The 22,134-nt window shown below is 43.3% G+C and overlaps 1 protein-coding gene across 9 annotated transcripts in view; it reads right to left on the bottom strand.

The window, feature by feature from the left end:
* Positions 1 to 22,134, bottom strand: part of LOC140742043 (mitochondrial mRNA pseudouridine synthase RPUSD3-like) — a 48,548-nt gene extending 26,414 nt beyond the window's left edge. For 3 of the 9 annotated variants that reach the window (XM_073072762.1, XM_073072770.1, XM_073072771.1), the window contains exons 1-3: positions 21,916 to 22,134; positions 14,546 to 14,675; positions 9,928 to 10,088 (exon numbers count right to left, since the gene is read on the bottom strand). In XM_073072762.1, coding sequence (XP_072928863.1) covers positions 9,928 to 10,088; positions 14,546 to 14,622 — 238 coding nt within the window. In that variant the 5' untranslated portion in view covers positions 14,623 to 14,675; positions 21,916 to 22,134. Of the gene's footprint in view, positions 1 to 9,927; positions 10,089 to 14,545; positions 14,676 to 16,929; positions 17,079 to 18,396; positions 18,648 to 21,677; positions 21,750 to 21,915 lie in introns of those variants that run through there. The other 6 variants (XM_073072765.1, XM_073072763.1, XM_073072768.1 and 3 more) reach the window with 6 other exon arrangements.

Genomic DNA, 22,134 nt, shown 5'->3' with positions numbered 1-22,134 from the left:
CCTAACTGCCTTCAGTGGGTGGAAGTGAACTGTTTCTTGTACAACTGCTGCCCAGTGAGATGAAATAACAGCCATAGTGCTTTTAGTTAAGAAATTCCAGGTGTAATGATATAATGGCATTACATTGCCCAGTCAGAATAGTGTGGAACTTGCTGAGAAAAAAGCATACAAAAAGTAGTGGATACAGCCCAGTCCATCGTAGGCAAAATCCTCTCTGCCACTGAGCACATTCACAATGGGCCCTGCTGCAGGAAAGCAGCATCCATTATCAAGGATCCCACAATCCAGACCATGCTCTCTTCTCACTACTGCCATCAGGAAGGAGGTACAGGGGCCTCAAATCCCACACCACCAGGTTTAGGAACAGTTATTACCCCTCAACCATCAGGCTCTTGAATCAAAGGGGATAATCTCACTCAACTTCACTAATCCCAACAGTAAACTAATTCTACTACCTATGGATAACCTATGGACTCACTTTTAAGGACTCTACAACTCATGTTCTCGATATTATTTATTTATGATGATGATCACTTTTTCTCTCTTTTCGCCTTTCGCCCATTGGCTGTTTAACTGTATTTGTGGTGTACGTTTTCATTAATTCTGTCGTGCTGCTTTGTTATTTACTGTGAATGCTTACAAGAAAGTGAATCTCAGGATTGTACATGGTGACATCTATGTACTTTGATAATAAATTTACTTCCAACTTTGATAGTGTCGTTGACCTATAGCCCCAGGCTTTTTACGTAGTAAGGGTCATTGGCTTTGGAGATGCTGTTGAAAAAGCTTTGGTGAGGTATTGGTGCGTGGTATATATTGAATCTACAACATGGTGGATTGGAGGAATGTTGATTTATTGGCTTAAAAGACTGGTTTGTCTTGAATGATGTCCTGGCTGATCCTGTGCAGACACGTGCGGAATATTCTGTCACACTCCTGTACATCATGAAAAAGCTTTGCGTATTCAGAACGTGAACCACTCCTCTCAACATGTGGCCTCTAACTTGCTTCCACAGTCAGTGATTATATAATGGTCAGTTAAAGTGGATCAATCCTAGAATGTGCCTTTATGCCTGAATTACATTTCAGCAGTAGCCTAGCTGCTAGCATCTTTCCTCTGATCGAGAAGTTTGCAGGTTTAAGTTCGACTCTCATAACAATTTAGGCTGTCACTCCATTAAGGGTTTAAGCGAGTGCTGCTACTTAGAGCCTGTCAACTTTCAGAAGCCCCATTTGCACCCTCTGGTGGATGTAATGCAGTGTCCATGACATTACTTTGAAGAACTGTGGGGAACTATCCCCAAGGCCTGGCCAATATTTATCCATCCTTTGGTATTATTACCCACAAGCTTTACACTGAAATGTAAAAGGAAGATCTCACATTCTCTAAACTCACACAAACCTTTCAATTAACACCAATTATTACAGAGCTACTGTACTAGTAGGAGATTGTTCCGTACATTGCATTTCCTGCATTACAACTACTTTCTTGTAAAACTCCAAAAGAAAGGTGAATTAAATAAATGTGAGATTTACATATTTTTACCCATAGCTTTCGTATGTGGGACTGACCACCCTGAGCCTACCTTTGGGCACATCATTTGTCCCTTATAGTCCGTGAGCCAGGACCCACCCCAAATTTGGGCCATCTGGGGGCAATAATTCTTACAGTGATTTTTGGCAAGGTATACACCCCTAGTGCTAGAAAATATGTGATGACATTGCAGTGGTGGTAGCTTTCTTGCCTGCAGGAAGACCCTGGTGTGGACACTTGCAAGGCAAGCAGATCCAGAGAATCAGACAGTTCCAAGCTGGACTGGTTTTAATATCAGCACCAGGGACTAAGAGCCAATCTCACAAGATATTTTTGGGTATCTGCCAACCATCAATTCACCAGCCACAGAGTTGACCACAGTATTTGAAATCCTGAACCAATCAGAGCTAATCGGGAAGGAACTTCATAGAAACATAGAAAACCTACAGCACAAAGTTGTGCCAATAATGTCCCTACCTTACAAATTCATCCAGAACAATTGTTTCATCTAGAAACAACTGTGGTAGTCATGGATCAAGCAGTCTATGCAAAAGCTACTGAAATTGCCTGGAAGCACAAAGAGTGCTTCTCCAACATTCTTCTCAGGATGGGGACATTCCATACGATAAGTAATGCCTTAGCTATCCTAGGAAAGCGATTTTGGGACGCTGGTCTGAAGGATGTACGCATGGAGGCTGGAATTGTCGCAGAGGGGTCCATCAATGGAGTCCTTGATGGTAAACACTACAATCGTGCTGTCAGGGTCCACAAGTACATCTATGAAGCACTGATGAGACTCGCATGGGCAGAGTTCACACCGCGGGTTGAGGACAACGTTCCAGAGAGGAGTGGGATGATCAAATCATTCTTAGACCATGTGAACGACATGGCCAGTGACTTGAACCAACAGAAGTTGAACAATCTGCTGCAAAGTTCACTCTTAGCTGAGCTGATAACGCTGTGGACAGACTTTCTGGAACACCTCCATCACAACAATGGAGAGCTATTTGCATTCTGGATATCATACATTGACATGGTAGAGAATGTAGTACTTGGGCTTCTGCGCGCCTCTCATGAGGGGGACTGGGAGTTATACCTCCATGCTATAAGAACCATGATCCCAAGGTGCTTTGCCTATGATAAGATGAATTATGCCAGGTACCTGCCCCTTACTTTGCTCAAATGATGAACCTCCCAGAGAAGAATCCTTCTGTGTATGAGGCCTTCAAGACAGGCCAATTCTCAGTGCAGCTGTCAAGTAACAAGCCCTTTGGGCAGATTCCGGTGGGCCAGGCTACTGAAGCCAGTGAACAAAGACACACAGACTCCTGGAGGCACATCGCGGTTCAGCCTGAATGCTGGAGCTATCAAGCATTACTACATAATGGCTGAGCACCGTGGTGCATTCCTGGGACAGTTAAGGGAGATGGTGCAAGGCAACAAATCAGAGCTTTGTCATTCGGAGCTACAGCGGCCAAGAATCCAGAAAGATGAGGAAGCAGTTTCAGCAGTGGTTAGCCTCATACATGAATGGGTCAACCCATTTGCAGAGAAGCGGGACCTCATTAGCATCTCTACGGCAAAGGCAGCCCCCAAGGACATTGCCCCCGACCTGATGAAGGCACATGAGATTGGTGAGCAATGCTATGCAACCTTCAAGATGAGAGACTAGAGGAAGACCCACCAGCAAAGAAATTCCATGACCCAATGAAAACCAACAAGCTGCAAACATTCAGTGATGTGTTTAAGAGGAGAGAAGTGAAATCAAATGGGAGGGCGATCATCTTGAAAGCAGACAGGTCTTTGTTTGGACGCATCATAGTGATGGCACAAGGGTGCAGTCTACGTATGGAGGATATCCTTTCTCATCCCTTTGGACCATTGCCCTGGGTCCTGTCCACACCAGAAGGATTGCTGAGAAAGACAAATAAAGCTACTTTAGCCACAACCTTACAGAAAGATGTAGCAGTGGAAGAGCAACTCCCAGGAAACTCTGCTACAGTGGTTGATGGAATGAACTTGGTCCAAAAAGCGAAAGGTGATCAAGTTACTTTCAGAGATGTTGTCACAACAATTGGCTCTGAGGGAAGGCAGTCAGAGTAGCAGAATAGATGCTGTGTTTGACACATACAAGGAGAACTCTATCAAGAATAGTGAAAGATCTCTACGGAGTGAAGAGACTGATCATGAGTTGCAAGGTATCACAGGCACACAGGTGGTGAGGCAGTGGAGGAGCTTCCTGACCAAAGTCAGTAACAAAAATAGTCTCATTAGCTTCATAGTCCATGAATGGAAGAAGGCAGAGTACAGAGCAAAGCTACAGGAGAAGATTCTGTATGCAACTGTGAATGACAAATATTACAAAATCACATCTCACGGCAGTGAGGAGGTGTCAGCTCTTCAGTGTCAACATGAAGAAGCAGATGGCCGCCTACTTCTCCATGCTGCCCATGCCACAAGAGAGCTACCACTGCTGCAATGCTATCACATACTTTCTAACTCTGGAGATGTATACCTTGCCAAAAATCACTATGAGCATTATTCCCCTCAGATGGTACCGACCAACCCTACTGGCTCACAGACTATTAGAGTAAATTACATTATCTTAACTCAGAATCAGAGCTGTGTAATTTGATGTTTTGTGGCAGCAGTACATTGCAAAACAATAAAAATATAAATTCCAATAAGTATACAGTATATAAATTAAATAAGTAGTGCGAAAAGGGAGAAAAAATAGTGAGGTAATGTTCATGGGTTCACTGTCCATTCAGAAATCTGATGGCAGAGGGGAAGAAACTGTTCCTGATATGCTTTCTGTGTGGGTTAAAGGCAGAAACATCCTACTAATAATAAAGAACAGATACCACTGTTAACTCCTATGTACCTAACAGACCTCTAAAAGAAACATAAATATGCCCTGTAATGTTCAAAAAGCATTCAGACATATGGATCAATACATTAAGGTAAGGGGATGAGGGGAGATTTGATAGAGGGATACAAAATTATGAGGGGCACAGATCAGATAAACTCTATCTATGGCTTCATTGGCAATAATGTCACTCCATGATATGGCAGAGATTGGAGCAAGGCTCAGGAGGGCCACCAGAGGGTTTGCTGAAGAGACAGAAAAAATTAGCTTTTGGCTGTGGCTGAAGAGAAAGGACAGAAATCGGGGTCTGATCAACCCCACTGGAAGCAGGGAGATGTCCCTACCACTGCTCTGCCTCCAGGAGACGTACCAGAGCTAAGGAAGCGGTCCCCGGCGGATGGAGGTGTGGCAGGCAGCAACGCCAAGTGGAAATAATATCTTCTTGTAAAACTAATTGAAAACAGAAATTTGTATTCTGTGGATGTGAAACAGACAACTGGACAGCATTTTGCCTCCCGGGCACCAGGGTCAGGATGTCTCGGATCAGGTTCACAACATTCTAAAGGGGACAGCCTGAAGCTGTGGTACACAGTGGTATCAACAACATAGTAGAACATGGGAAGAGTTCCTGAAGAGAGAATATAGGGAGTTCGGCAGAAAGCTGAAAAGCAGGACCTCCTGAATAATAATCTCTGGTTTGCTGCCTGTGCCACGTGCCAGAGAGAGTAAAAGTAGGATGATTTGGCTGAGAAATTGAGGAATCTGTGGGGATTGGTATTAACATCTCTACCTCATTGACAACTGGCATAGGAAGCAGGGTTTCAGGTTTCGGGATAACTGGGATCTCTTCTGGGGAATGTATGACTTACACAAGAAGGACGGATTAACCCTGAACCCAAGGGGACCACTATTCATGTGGGCAGGTTTGCTCGAGCTGCTGGGGAAGGTCTAATAATTTGGTAGGGGGGTGAGAACCAGAATGATAGGGCTGAGTTGGTATACAGTATATAGTGAGATGGTGAGGAAGGAGAGGCAGATGATGCAAAGGGTGATGAATACATAGAAACATAGAAAATAGGTGCAGGAGTAGGCCATTCGGCTCTTCGAATAGAAGACTTGAATGCATGCAGTATACAGAATAAGGTAACTGATCATGTAGTACAATTAGTTAATGGCAGGTACGACATTGTGGACATTACTGAGTCATGGCTGAAAGAAGATCATAGTTGGGAGCTTAACATCCAAGGACAGACATTGTATTGAAAGGACAGGCAGGTAAGGGGAAGAGATGGGGTAGCTCTGTTGATAAAAATGAAATCAAATCCTTAAAAAGAGGTGACATACAGTGAGATTGGAAGATGAAGAATCCTTGTGGGTAGAGTTTAGAAACAGCAAGGGTAAAATGATCCTGATGGGAATTATATACAGGCCCAAATAGGAGCCAGGATGTGGGATACAAATTACAACCAGGAGAGGAAAAAGGCACATAAATAGGGCAATGTTATGATAGTAATGGGGGATTTCAAAATGCAGATAGACTGGGAAAATCAGGTTGGTGCTGGATCCCAAGAGTGGGAATTTGTAGAATGTCTACAAGATGGCTTTTTAGAACAGCTTGTGGTTGAGTCCACTAGGGGAAAGGAAATTCTGGATTGGTGTTGTATAATGAACCAGATTTTATTAGGGAGCTTAAGGTAAAGGAACCCTTAGGAACAAGTGATCATGATACGACAGCTAGTCTTCAGTGGTTGGGAAGATGGTGGAATCCATTATAAAGGATGAGGTTTGGGGGCACTTGGAGGCACCTGATAAAACAGGCCAAAGTCAGTATGATTCCTTAGGGGGGGGATTCTTGCCTGAACAGACCTGGTAGAATTATTTGAGGAAATAAAAGGCAGGACAGGCAAAGGAGAGTCAGTGGATGTTGTTTACTTGGTTTTTCACCAGGCCTTGACAAGGTGCTGCACATGAGGCTAAGTAACAAGATAAGAGCCTATGGTATTACAGGAAAGCTCCTAGCATGGATAGAAGATTAATTGACTGGCAGGAGGCAAACACTGGGAATAAACGGAGCCTTTTCTGGTTGGCTGCTGGTGACTAGTGGTCAGTGTTGGTATTGCTTCTTTTCATGTTATATGTCAATGATCTGGATGATGGAATTATTAGCTTTGTGGGCAAGATTGCAGACGATACAAAGATAGCTGGAGGAGTAAGTGTTGAGGAAGCAGGGAGTTTGCAGAAGGACTTAGACCTATTGAGAGAATGGGCAAAGAAGTGGCAGATGGAATATAGTGTAGGAAAGTGTATTATCATGGACATTTGTAGAAGGAGTAAAGGCATAGACTATTTTCTAAACAGTGAGAAAATTCAAAATTCGGAGGTGAAAAGGTTAACTTGAGTCGGTGGTAAAAAAAAGGCAAATGCAATGTTAATATATTTTTTCAAGAGGACTAGAATATAAGAGCAAGAATATAATGCTGAGGCTTTATAAAGCACTGGTCAGTCTGCACTTGGAGTATGTGAACAGTTTTGGGCTCCTCATCGAAGAAATAATGTGCTAGCATTGGAAAAGCTCCACAGGAGGTTCACAAGAATGATTCCGTGAAAGAAAGAGTTAATGAATTAGAAGCTCTGGGCCTGTACATGCTGGAGTTTAGAAGAATGTGGGGGGATCTCATTGAAAACCATTTAAAGGTCTGAATACACTGGATGGGGGGAAGATGTTTCCTATGGTGTGGGAGTCTAGGACCTGAAGGCACAGCCTTAGAATAGAGTGACGTCCATTTAGAACAGAGATGAGAAGAATTTCTTTAGCCAGAGGGTAGTGAATCTGTGCAATTTATTGCCAAGGATTGCTGTGCAGGCCAAGCCATTGGGTATATTTAAAATAGAGGTTGATAGGTTCTTGATTAGTCAGGGTGTCAAAGGTTATGGGAAGAAGGCAGGAGAATGGGGTTGAGAGGGATAATAAATCAGCTGAAATGGAATGGCAGAGCAGACTCGATGAGCCAAATGGCTTAATTCTGCACCTGCATCTTATGGTCTAAATGCAAGCAGTCCATTTCCACTGAGGTTGAGTGAGACTAGAACTAGAGGTTATAGGTTAAGGGTGAAAGGTGAAATATTTAAAGGGAACATCCCAGGGAGCTTCATCTTTCAGTGGGTGGTGAGATTGTGGAGTGAGCTGCCAGCAGAAGTGGTGGATATGGGTTTGATTTCAACATTTAAGAAAAATTTCAATTGGTATATGGATGGGAGGCCTATGGAGGGCCATGGTTCGGCTGCAGGTCAACGGGAGGAGGCAGATTAATGGTTCTGCGCAGAATAGATAGGCACAAGGGCCTGTTTCTGTGCTATGACTCTATTAAGATATTTAAACACATAAAAAGAAATGACATTAGCTAAAAAAGCCTTGCATTGAATGTATTGAATAAAAGCTTGCTCTTGATTACAGCAGTGTGTAGCAGGGAGTCACTTGACACAAGCGATCTGGAAACTGTACCTATAGAGACAATGTCTCTCCTGATGAAGGGTTTCAGCCCGAAACGTTGTCACTACCTCCTCCCATAGATGCTGTCTGGCCTGCTGAGTTCTGCCAGCATTTTGTGTTTTTATTTATTTCCAGCATCTGCAGATTCACTCGTGTTGCCTATAGAGACAATGATTGCTTCCTCTTTGTGTCCATGTTTATAGATACAGTACTGTGCAAAAGTCTTAGGCATATATATATAGCTAGGGTGCCTAAGACTTTTGCACAGTACTGTATTTGTCAGCGTGGAGCGGAGAGCGAGTTTGTAAATGTGAGGGAAGCAAAGGGTGTTGGGAAGGGAGAGGGTGGAGTGCCAGGGGACAGGTGGCAGAGAAGGAGTGCTGGGACAAGGAGTGGTGCAGGTGCAGACACACCCAGTCCTCAGACACCAGGTAAGATCATCTGATTCCAAACAATTGCTTAACTGATCATTACAGAATGTCTCTCGGTGCTTCCCGCTCTCTCCCCTCTCCCTTCCACTTTTCCAATCATGATTCCTCTCTCCCTGTCCCCTTCCCACTCTCAGTCCACAATAGAGACTCATATCAGAATCAGGTTTATCATATGTCATGAAATTTGTTTTTTTACAGTAGTACAATGCAATACATAAAATTATTACAGTACTGTGCAAAAGTCTTCGGCACCCTATATACGTTCATATTTGCAAGACATCTGGCCTCAAGTCCCTACAAAGGATTGTGAGAACTACCGACAAGATCACTGGGGTCTCTCTTGCACCCATCGGAGATATTTATCAGAAGCACTGCGTAGGCAGGGCCCTTAGCGTTGTCAATGATCCCTCCCACCTGTCCAGCAAACTCTTTGACCCCCTACCATCAGATAGGAGGTACCGTAGCATTAGGACAAGAATTACTAGGATGGGAAACAGCTTCTTCCCCCAGGCGGTAAGACTGCTGAACTCCCTGCCACCACACAGGTCTCATCACGTATGGAGCGCCAGTAGCATTATACTGTTTACTTTGTAATTATGCACCTTATTATTTGTGAATTTATTTGTGGTAATATACTTTATGTGTTATGTGTGTGTTACATGTACTGTGTTGTGCACCTTGGTCCAGATGAAAGTTGTCTCGATTGGCGGTATAGATAGATAGATAGATAGATACTTTATTCATCCCCATGGGGAAATTCAACTTTTTTCCAATGTCCCATACACTTGTTGTAGCAAAACTAATTACATACAATACTTAACTCAGTAAAAAATATGATATGCATCTAAATCACTATCTCAAAAAGCATTAATAATAGCTTTTAAAAAGTTCTTAAGTCCTGGCGGTAGAATTGTAAAGCCTAATGGCATTGGGGAGTATTGACCTCTTCATCCTGTCTGAGGAGCATCGCATCGATAGTAACCTGTCGCTGAAACTGCTTCTCTGTCTCTGGATGGTGCTATGTAGAGGATGTTCAGAGTTTTCCATAATTGACCGTAGCCTACTCAGCGCCCTTCGCTCAGCTACCAATGTTAAACTCTCCAGTACTTTGCCCACGACAGAGCCCACCTTCCTTACCAGCTTATTAAGACGTGAGGCGTCCCTCTTCTTAATGCTTCCTCCCCAACACGCCACCACAAAGAAGAGGGCGCTCTCCACAACTGACCTATAGAACATCTTCAGCATCTCACTACAGACATTGAATGACGCCAACCTTCTAAGGAAGTACAGTCGACTCTGTGCCTTCCTGCACAAGGCATCTGTGTTGGCAGTCCAGTCTAGCTTCTCGTCTAACTGTACTCCCAGATACTTGTAGGTCTTAACCTGCTCCACACATTCTCCATTAATGATCACTGGCTTGAAATTTGAACTTGAAAAATCCAAAATGGGACACTGACCAGTTTGGCACATAAACGTGTAGAGAACAAATCTGTGCTTAACACGAGGTATACGTTTGTAGATGGAATCCCCATCTCAAAACCCTTATGTATTTACCACTTAAACCCCATATCACGGAGCTGATTTGACTGAAGTGAACACTCACATTCTTGGTATACCACACTGGTTGCTATCAGTTCGACAAGCTCTTGTCTGCTCATCTTTCCCAGCATTGGGATACCAGGATCCTGGAGGATACTAACAGCACTGCCTCTTTTCACATGCTGCTTCTGTGTGTGTTTCTGTAGCTTTGGCTTTTCATCGGACCTGAAACATAGATGGAAGGCTGACAATGAAGAGAAAAAGAAAACTAGCCTCAATTATCATTGCTTTCTCTAAATTCCCAGTCCAGAACTACACACAGCATTGCAATGTCAATCACAATACCTTTACAATCTTCAAAAATGTCCTAAATATATTATTGTTGGCAGAAGAATGGTTTAAGCCACTCTCTTGCAAGCTTCATGGTACTTCCTGATCCATCAGCCCAGAAACCCTGATTTTACATGATGATGTTACCATCAGGAAGGAGGTACAGGAGCCTGAAGGCACACACTCAGCGATTCAAGAACAGCTTCTTCCCCTCTGACATCTGATTCCTAAATGGACATTGAACCCATTAACACTACCTCACTACTTTTTTTTTCTGTTTTTGCACTACTTATTTTAATGTAACAATTTAATATACATATGCTTAATGTAATTCAGTTTTTTCTCTATATTTACCATGTACTGCATTGTTCTGCTGCCGCAACATTAACAGATTTTACAACGTATGCCAGTGATACTAAACCTAATTCTGATCCCGATCAGAATCAGATTCAGGTTTATTATCACCGGCATGTGATGTGAAATTAGTTAACTTAGCAGCAGTAGCTCAAGAAGAGAAAAATAAAATAAAATGTAAAAAATAATAAATAAACAAGTAAATCAATTACAGTATATGTATATTGAATAGATTTAAGAAAACATGCAAAATACAGAAATACAGTATATTAAAAAAAGTGAGGTAGTGTCCAAGGATTCGATGTCTATTTAGGAATGGGATGGCAGAGGGGAAGAAGCTGTTCCTAAATCGCTGAGTGTGTGCCTTCAGGCATCTGATGCTAAGGACATTGTGTAACAACACGTTTAGTAAGCTGCTCACTCCATAATTAATGCCTGCACAAGTAGAAAAGTTAATGAGTAACCAGCAGGAAGAGCAATATGCATGGCTGGGTAGTACAACAGGCCATCCAGCCCCTCTCAGACAGATGCAGGCAGTCCCCGGGCTACGAAGAAGTTCCATTCCTGAGTCCATCTTTAAGTTGGATTTGTACATAAGTCAGAACAGGTACATCTGGTATTATTTAGCGTCAGTTAGTCAAATGTTTGTCTTAGTATATAGTATATATACTTAGTATATATTTTACCTTTCTATGTATATAAAACACTTAAGAAACGTATGTATTTCAATAGTTAAACCACAGCGTTGCTTAGTAATAATTGTAGCTTTCATCGGGGCAGGACCTTTCACATGCTCCATTATTCTCATTTTTATCCTTTATCTGTATCCTTTAAAGTTGTTCCGATCATTGACTGACTGTAGCCTAATGCTTTTCCAATGACCGATGGTGTTTCACCTCTTTCCAACCACTTTATTATTTCCACTTTATTTTCATTTGCTTTCGTTTTCCGTCAACGGAACAGAGAACTGCAGATTTTATGGTCTATCGCTGAGCAGCAGTGAACCGTCTGATTGGCCTATCAGAGTTCTCTTTAGGAACTAGTTGACTTGTTCAGCATTTCTGATCTGGCTATTGTTCACGATTGCACTTAATAAAAAAAAATACAGCAGCAGCTGCAGGCGGCGGGTCTTGTGCTGCTCCGGGCCCTAAAGTCCACCCTCACTGAGACAGGTTAAATGGGACAAGTGGGGGCAGTGCTGACTGGAAAAGGGCGGGTCAGGGTGAATCTTGCTAAGAAATATTTAAGTCAAATACAAAGTTACACACTCAACACAGTGTTAATGGCAACGGCAACGACTTAAAATGGCGGACGACATCGTGATCCAACTTAAAATGGCAGACGCTGTTCTCCTCCCTCCATTTGTAAGTATGAGTTGTTCGTAAGTTGGACATTTGTAACTTGGGGACTGCCTGTACACTGTGTTGAGTACAGCTAGGAAAATGGAGGGGTGTTGGGCCTGTACTTGCTAGAGTTTAGAAGAATGAATGGTGATCGCATTGGAACCTATTGCATACTGAAAGGCCTATACAGAGTGAACGTGGAGGGGATGTTTCTTATAGTAGGGGAGTTTCAAACATCAGAATGCAAGGATGCCCCTTGGTAGAGATGAGAAGGAATTCCTTTAGCCAGATGGTGATAAATCTGTTGAATTTATTGCCACAGATGCCTGAAAAGGCCAAGTCACTGGTTATACAGTATTTAAAGGAAAGGTTAATAGGTTCTCGATTAGAAAGCACATCAAAGGTTATAGGAAGAAGGCAGGAGAATGGGATTGAGAGGGATAATAAATCAGCCATGATGAGCTGAATGGCCTAATTCTGCTCCTATGTTGTATGATCTTATGGCCCTTTCAAGTGAAAGTAGCAGTAGCCAACATTGTAATAACACAAATGGTTCTACTGTTCAGAAGAAGAGAACAAAAAAGTTCAAGTGTGCAATAGAGACAGGGGATTCCAATGCAAGGGGAGAAGCTAGATGTTTCTTTGAGCTCAATGAGGTTCCTCAATGGCGTCAAGGAGAGCAAGGATGTCTCAGGACCATCTGAAACACGAGGATAAATAGCCAAAGGTCATGGTTCGCACTGGTACAAAGGAAGGGCCTGTTTCAGTGCTGAATGACTCACTGACTTTGACATGGGTAAAAACAGGGATGAAGTCCTGCAAACTGAAGCTAGGGAGCCAGGTCACAGATTCAAGAGCAGGCTCTCAAAGCAGTATAATACAGCTCATGAGAATAGCATAGAGGATAGGTCAGATGAATGTGCGGCCACAGGGACGGAATATGAGGGAGGAAGGGTAAGACATGTCTGAAGATGACACAAAAATCAGTCCATCACAGGTAAAGCCCTCCCATCCATTGAGCACAGCTACTTTAAGTGTTGTTGCACGAAAGCCACATCCATCATCAGGGACCCCCACCATCCAGATCATACTCTCTTTTTGCTGCCGCTATCAGGAAGAAGGCACAGGAGCCTCAGGACTCACGCCACCAGGTTCAGGAACAGTTATTACCCCTCAACCATCAGGATGAAGGTACAGGAGCCTCAGGACTCACGCCACCAGGTTCAGGAACAGTTACTATCCCTCAACCATCAGGATGAAGGTACAGGAGCCTCAGGACTCACGCCACCAGGTTCAGGAACAGTTATTACCCCTCAACCATCAGGATGAAGGTACAGGAGCCTCAGGACTCACGCCACCAGGTTCAGGAACAGTTACTATCCCTCAACCATCAGGATGAAGGCACAGGAGCCTCAGGACTCACGCCACCAGGTTCAGGAACAGTTATTACCCCTCAACCATCAGGATGAAGGCACAGGAGCCTCAGGACTCACGCCACCAGGTTCAGGAACAGTTACTATCCCTCAACCATCAGGCTGCTGATTACTTCACTCACTCATCACTGAACTGGACTCACTTTCAAGAGCTCTTCATCTGACGTTCTCAATATTTGTTTGTTTCCTCTCTTTTTGTATTTGCACAGTTGCTTGGTGCTTTTTTTTACACATTGCTTGTTTGTCTGTCCTGTTGGGTGTGATCTTCCATTGATTCTATTGTGTTTCCTGTACTTACTGTGATTGCCTGCAAGAAAATGAATCTCAGGGTTGTATATGGTGATATATCTCTACTTTGATAATAAATTTACTTTTAATTTTTTAACTGAGTTGCTGTTGTGATACTAAGGAAGATAGACTCAAGCTATAGGAAGAATTTTTATCAGGTGGTAAAAAGGGAGTGAAATGGCAGGTGATATTTAATCCTGATAAACATGAGGTGATGCACTTTAGGAGGACCACTAAGGGTATGCAATGACTGACAGAGTCACAGGGGTTCCCACCCTTTTTTATGCCATGGACCAATATCATTAAGCAATGGGTCCATGGGCCCCCAATGGGGACATCACTGGGGACTTCAGGATCCTTGGACAGTGTACAAGTCCAAGGATCCTGAAGGAAGCTGGAGCAACAGGAGAAAATCTACATGGTCACAGGAAGAACATACTAACTCCTTACAGAGGACACTGGCATTGAACTCTGAACTTTGATGCCTCGAGCTGTAATACTGCTGCACTAACTGCTACACTACTATAGTTAGCCACGTTGCAGGAGACTCTAAAATGTCCTAGAAAGCCACTAATTTCAGACAATTAGAAATGGCCAACACAATTGGTCACATTATTTCAGTGCCCAAATCCCACCAATAAATAGAAAATCAAAGGGTTCTATTGAAAACATAGTAAGTTTTCAGAAACAGATCAGTGACATACATCATGAAATTTGTTGTTTTGTGGCAGCAGTGTAATGTCAGGCATAAAAAATTATTAAAAGTTACAATAAAAGAAGTGCAAAAAAGGAAATAGCAAGGTAATATTAATGGTGTTCAGAAATCTAATGGCAGAGGGGAAGAAGCTCTTATCTAAAGGTACAGCTGAAACAATGCTCATTCCACGTGCCAACACTGTTATGTATACATGCCTCAATATACAAAAGTACTCACTTGCACGCAGTACCAGGGAGACATGATGCTGAGTTGGCTACAAGTCTTCGAACACTGAAAAAGGACTGTCTCTGCATGGCAGTGGTCAACGTCACACTTCCTATGTAGATCTGTTCCCATGTGGTTTATCCTAGAGTAAAACATAAACACCGATGATGGTCAAAGTTGGAAGAGCTCAGAGGATGACACAAACACTTCAAAGTATTCTGTTGGAATTCACAGAAATCAATTAAACTTTGTCTCTGCTTAAATAGCTGATAATAATTAACTTAATAGCTTTAGTAAAAAGTCTGTATGGACAAATGGCCTCCAACTCTGTTGGACTATTCTGCCTGTTGTATTATAAAACAATTAATTATTAATAAAAACTACATTCTGTTCTCATACAAGATGTAATCGTGTTTCAGAAACAAAAAAAAGCTGATGACACAATGAACTCTGAGAGTATCTGTATCACAATTCAGCAAGAGGTGCTGATTATGTCTTTGATTCTCACTTATCAATATCTATCAATAGACCAAACTACATTAATCTCATCAGCAATTTCTTGGCAGTGATTTGAATGCAATCTTTTAATTAGAAGCATGTTTAACTGTGTATGTGTTATGTCCTTGATGCATAGAATAACAATGGATGCAGAAAATAATTTTCTCCAGATGATGGAGGTATGTACTATTTGAATGCAAGTCTGACAAGAAATAGCAGACGCTCCAACTTTAGTCCCTAAATGTACAGACTAATAGAGGATCCACTGTGATGAAGTTTACAATTCTGTTTAAGACAGGATAAACAGATACATGTACTTGTAAGGAAAACTCACCCAGCTATAAAACTGAGTATTGAACCAGTGCAGATAAAAACAAGAGTAAATCAAGAGGAGTCCATATAAAAGTTTTCTTGTAAATAACTGAATATGGAACATACAACTTACATTCTGATTTTTCAGGATTAGTTTTTAAGTTTTATTACAAAAAAAGCTAATTTGTGCTTTAGGGATGGCCAATGTGGAGAGGAAACAAATGGATACGGTTATTGGGCATATTTTTTACTGGGCAAAATGTACCTCAGAGGTTACTGTCGGATCCAACTTTATTCTTCGACCAGTATCACTAAAAAGATCACTGGCTGTACATAGATTGACTACTTATTTCTACAAAAGGTGAACTAAACTTCAAAATGTATGGCACCAGCTCAAACGTATGGGAGAGCCATTTAAACGTCATTTTAAAAAATCCTTTCAATATCATAGATTGCTGGTTGCATTCAACGTATGTGAACCTAATATAAATGGGTTGGCAATGTGTAATGACTGTGAAACAATACAGGAATATACAGTTAGTAAATGCTAATAAATGCAATCAAAATGACTCCCAGTTATAATTAGTGTCCAAAGTACTTTATCTCTAACTTTTATTAGTCTTTGAAATAATGCAGACACCAGAGCAGCAAGCAAGTTGTGATAATATGCAAATAATGTTTAGTAAATTTGACTGACATCCACAAGCCCCACCTTCCTTCATTATGAAACAGATCTACCTAATGGGTAAACATAAGAGATCTTGCAGATGCTGAGAATCCAGAGCAACACACACAGATTGCCGGAGGACTCAGCATGTCAGGCAGCATCTGTGAAAATAATAAACAGCTGACGTTTTGAGACCCTCCATCGGGGCTGGAAAGTAAGGGAGAAGATGCCAGAATAAGGTGTGGGAGGGAGAGGAGGTGATGGGTGAAGCCAGGACAGTGGGGGGGAGGGATGAGGTAAAATGTCGGGAGGTGGTACAGTATCTGGAAAAGCAAAGGCTGGAGAAAAAGGAATCTGTTCGGATTATGGGAGGTAGGGAAGGAGGGGGGCACTATGATGACGTGATAGGCAGGTGAGGAGAAAGGGCAAGAGGCCAGAATGGGAGAATGAAGAAAGAAGTGGGAGGGTAAAATAATTACCAGAAGTTGGAGAAATCGAAGTTAATGCCATCAGGTTGGAAGCTACCCAGACAGAATACAAAGTGTTGCTCCTCCAACCTGAGAGTGGCCTCGCTGAGACAGTAGAGGAAGCCATGGACTGACGTGTCAGAATGGGAAGTAGAATTGAAATGGGTGGCCACAGGGAGAATCCATTTTTTTTGGTGGACAGGGTGTAGGTGCTCGGCAAAGCAGTCTTCCAATCTACGTCAGGTCACGCCGACATACACGAGGCCTATCTGGAAGCACTGGATATAGTAGATGACCCCAACAGCACATAATTCTCCCCAAGTTACACTTTCTTCAAGCAGATCCCACAACCAAGCACATCTTCCCTCCCCTCCCAACTTTCCAGAGATTGCTCCCTACGCGACTCCCTTGTCCACTTGTCCCTCCCCATTGATCTACGTCCTGGTACTTACCCTTGCAGCACAACAAGCTCCACACCTGCCCCGAAACCTCCTCCTTCACTACCATTCAGGGCCCCACGTAGACATTCCAAGGGAGGCGACACTTCAACTGCGAATCTGTTGGGGTCATCTATTGTAAGAAGTTCACCCGGTGTGGCCTCCTGTATAGACCATGAGACATAGGAGCAGAATTAGGCCATCTGGCCCTTCAGTCTGCTCCACCATTGAATCATGGCTGATCCGTATTTTCCTCTTCCTCAACCCCAGTTCCCAGCTTTCTCCCTGTAACCTTTGATGCCGTGTCCAATCAAAAACCTATCAATGTCTGCCTTAAGTACACCCAATGACCTGATCTCCACAGCTGCATGTGGCAACAAATTCCAGAAATTCACCACCCTCTGGCTGAAGAAATTTCTCCGCATCACTGTTTGAAAGGGCACCTCACTATCATGAGGCTGTGCCCTCTTGTCCTAGACTCTCCCACCATGGGAAACATCCTTTCCACATCTACTCTGTCTAGACCTTTCAGCATTCAAAAGGTTTCTATGAGATCCTCCCTCATCCTTCTGAATTTCAGTGGGTACAGACCCAGAACCATCAAATGTTCCTCGTATGATAACCCTTTCATTCCTGGAATCATCCTTGTGAACCTCCCCTGGACCCTCTCCAATGCCAGCACATTTTTTCTACAATGAGGAGCCCAAAACTGTTCACAATACTCAAGGTGAGGCCTCACCAGTCCCTTATAAAGTCTCAGCATCACATCCCTGCTCTTGTATTCCAGACCTCTTAAAATGAATGCTAACATGGCATTTGTCTTCCTTGTCACCGACTCAATCACTCAATCTGCAAGTTAACCTTTAGGGTGTTCTGCACAAGGACTCCCAAGTCCCTCTGCATCTCAGATTTTTGGATTTTCTCCCTGTTTAGAAAATAGTCTGCACATTTATTTCTACTATCAAAGTGCACGACCATGCATTTTCCAACAATGTATTTCATTTGCCACTTTCTTGCTCATTCTCCTAATCTGTCTAAGTCTTTCTGCATCCTACTCCAACACTACCTGCCCCTCCACCAATCTTCGTATTGTTATGACCCCAGCCCCCTCCTTTGTGAGATTCGCAAGAGCCATAGACAAGGGGGGGTCAAATGACCAAAGAGAGAGAGGGAGACATGCTGAAGACCACGTTCCCCCGGGAAGCAGAATAAAGCGACTCTTTGACTATTGTCTCATGAAGACCACGTGTAAAGCCCTCGGGCAAAGTGGGCTGGTCGCTCAACAAGACAAAAGCCTCGGACATAGCCATTGTCTTGGGAGACACCTTTGTGAGATAAGGAACTGGCCTACGTGCAAAATCTCAGGGCAATGTGAGATGGGTGATGGGGGAAGGATTGCCTCGCCCCCCCACCCTGATGGACATCTACAACCCTGCCAGTCCAGATAAAAGGTGGGCTGCCGAGGCGGGGCGCCAGACGCACCAGAAGATACGCGAGAATTCCTGCGACTGCGTTTAGAGAGCGACAGCCGGTGGTGGGGTTCGTGTGCGTCCTTCCCTTGCCTGGGATTGGCGACATCACCACGGAAGAACGGCCTAGCTACAGGGGAAGCCACAGATGAGAGTCCATTCCCCAACGAGACTTCCGACTACCTCCTACAGGTTGGAAAACCTGTCGGGTAAATGTTTCATTCTCTCTCTCTCTTTCTAACAAAAGTGCACCAACGCGACACCACGACAACGGCAGCGGGTGGAACTGCAGTGACCGCAAAGACTTTTGAATATCCAGTAAACAATATATATCTACATTACCCCTAGACAACTGTAGAGCTTATTTCTGAGCGATTATTACTATACCTGTGCTTTAGATTGAGTTGTGACGACGTATATGATCTGAATGTTTTGTATTAACCATACGTTTGTGCCCCTTTATAAATAAAAACATTTGAAAATAGTAGCATCAGGCTTCGGTGGCTCCATCTATCTTTGCTGGAAAATTACCCGGTTACTGGGGAACGTAACAGTATCATCTGCAAACTTAGCAACAAAGCCATCTATTCCATCATCTAAATCACTTACATACAGCATAGAAAATGTGGTCCCAACACCAACCCCTGCAGAACACCACTAGTCACTGGCAGCCAACCACAAAAGTATCCTTTTATTCCAACTCACTGCCTCCTACCCATCAGCCAATGCTCTAACCATGCCAGTAACTTTCCTGTAATACCATGGGCTCTTAACTTGCTAAGCAGCCTCATGTGTGGCACCTTGTCAAAGGCCTTCTGAAAGTCCAAATATAAAACATCCACTGCATCGCCTCTATCTATCCTACTTGTAATCTCCTCAAAGAATTCCAACAGGTTCATCAGGCAAGATTTTCCCTGAAGGAAACCATGTTGATGTTGTCCTATCTTGTCCTGTGTCAACAAGTACTCCATCACCTAATCCGTAACAATTGACTCCAACATCTTCCCAACCACTGAGGTCAGACTAACTGGTCTATAATTTCCTTTCTGCTGCTTTCCTCCTTTCTTAAAGAGTGGAGTGACATTTGCAATTTTCCAGTCCCCTGGCACCATGCCAGAGTTTAATGATTTTTGAATGATCATTTCTAATGCCACCACAATCTCTAAAGCTACCTCTTTCAGGACCCTAAGATGCAGTTCATCTGGTCTGGGTGACTTACATACCTTTAAGTCTTTCAGCTTTTTGAGCACCTTCTCTTTTGTAATAGTAACTGCACTCACTTCTCTTCCTTCACACACTACAACATCAGGCACACTGCTAGTGTTTCCACAGTGAAGACAGATGCAAAATACTCATCTAGTTCATCAGCCGTCTCCTTGTCCCCCCATTGTTATTTCTCCTGCCTCATTTTCTAGTGGTCCTATATCCACTCTCTCTTTTATTTTTAACATACTTGAAAAAACTTTTACTACCCACTTTGATATTATTTGCTAGCTTGCTTTCATGTTTCATCTTTTCCCTTCTAATGATCTTTTTAGTTGCTCTCTCTAGGTTTTTAGAAACTTCCCAATCCTCTATCTATCTTCCCACTAATTTTTGCTTTGTGTGCCCTTTCTTTTGTTTTTACAATAGCTTTGACTTCTCTTGTCAGCCACGATTGTACTATTTTACCATTAATGTATTTCTTCATTTTTGGAATCTACACGTCCTGCACCTTCCTCATTTTTCCCAGAAACACATGTCAATGCTGCTCTGCTGACATCCCCACCAGCATCTCCTTCCAATTTACTTTGGCCATCTCCTCTCTCATACCACTGTAATTTCCCTAATTCCACTGAAATACTGCTACATCAGACTTTACTTTCTCCCTGTCAAATTTCAAGTTGAACTCAATCATATTGTGATCACTGGTTCCTTTTACCTTAAGCTCCCTAATCGCCTCTGTTCATTACATAACAGCCAATCCAGTATAGCTGATCCCCTAGTAGGCTCAACGACAAACTGCTCTAAAAAGCTATCTCTTAGGCATGCAACAAACACTCTCTTGAGATCCATTACCAACCTGATTTTCCCAATTAACCTGCATGTTACAATCTCCCATGACTATTATAACATTGCCCTTTTTGACTTGCCTTTTCTAATTTGTGCAATAACCTGTGGTCCACCTTTCAGCCACTGTTAGGAGACCTGTATATAACCGCCATCAATGTCCTTTTACCCCTGCAGTTTCTTAACTCAACCCATAAGGATTCAACATCATCAGATCCTATGTCACATCTTTCTACTGATTTGATGCCATTCTTTACCAGTAGAGCCACACCACCCCCTCTGCCTACCTTCCTATCCCCCCGATATAACGTGTAACCTTGGACATTCAGCTCCCAACTAAAACCATCCTTCAGCCACGATTCAGTGATGGCCACAACATCATACCTGGCAACCTGTAATATTGCAACAAGATCATCCACCATATTTCTAATACTACATGCTTTTAGATACAACATCTTGAGTACCGTATTTGCTGTCTTTTCTGATTCTGCATCCCGCATGTTTTGATACTCAGCCTGTTGGTTGCAACCCAGTCCCATCACCCGTCTGCCCTTCTTTATTACCTTTTGTCCTATCCTGAATCCCTTCACTCTGGTTCCCACACCCTGCCAAATTAGTTTAAACCCTCCCCAACAGCTCTAACAAGCCTGCCCACGAGAATATTGGTCCCGACATAAAGTGGGAGCCCACTTCGCCAAGCACCTACACTGCATAAGCCAGAAAAAGTGAGATCTCCCTGTAGCCACCCATTTCAATTTTACTTGGCATTCCCATTCCAACATGTCGTTCATGGCCTCCTCTTCTGCTGCGATGAGGCTACGCTCATGTTCTAGGTGCAACACCTTGTATTCCATGGCATGAACATCAATTTCTCAAACTTCAGGTAATTGCGCCCCTTCACTGTTCCCTATTCCTGTTTCCCTCCCTTATCTTATCTCCTTCCTCAGGTGTTCCTCCCCTTCCTTTTCTTCATTGTCTTCTATCCTCTCCAATCAGATTCCTGGTCTTCCATCTCCTTCCCCAACCAACGTCCCAGCTTGTTACTTCACCCCTTCCCCCTCTCCCAGTTTCCCCTATCACCTTGTACATCTTCCTCTCCTCCCCCACCTTCTTGCTCTGACATCTCTCCTCCCTTTTCCAGTCCCGAAGAAGTGTTTCGGGCTGAAAGGTCGACTGTTCACTCTCCTCCACAGATGCTGCCTGGCCTGCTGAATGCTCAAAATACTTGGGTTTCCAGACTATTACCTTTTGTACCGGCAAGAGGCTCACAAACTTGAAAGGGCAACGCGGTTTCTCTCTTTGAACACGCTGTCTGACCTGCCGAATGTTTCAAGCAATCCCTGTTTTATTTCAGATTTTCAGCAAAAAGTCTGAAGCAATCCATTTTCAAAAAAAATCGGAACAATTACTTCTACAATATTAAGCTGCCGTAAAAAGTGCGTTTACCGAAAAGCTATGAAATGTATGGGAAATAGGACATTACTTGCGGCATTAAGAGGCACGCTGCAGGAGGAGGGGTTATGAGGTTGCTCAAGGGCTGGGCTCAATCATCGGGATGAAAACGGCGACCCTGCCAGCAGCTTCCAGGCTTCCGGGAGTCGCTGCAGGCGGCTGCTGCTTCGCCGGCTCTCCCGTCGCTTCCTAACTTTCTCCGCGGGACCGCCGCACTTCGTACAAACTGCATTCGCCGGCCAGCTCTTCA

Source organism: Hemitrygon akajei, chromosome 19 (assembly GCF_048418815.1).
Source record: "Hemitrygon akajei chromosome 19, sHemAka1.3, whole genome shotgun sequence".
NCBI classification, from domain to species: Eukaryota; Metazoa; Chordata; class Chondrichthyes; order Myliobatiformes; family Dasyatidae; genus Hemitrygon; species Hemitrygon akajei.
This window is presented reverse-complemented; position numbering and strand designations above follow the sequence as displayed.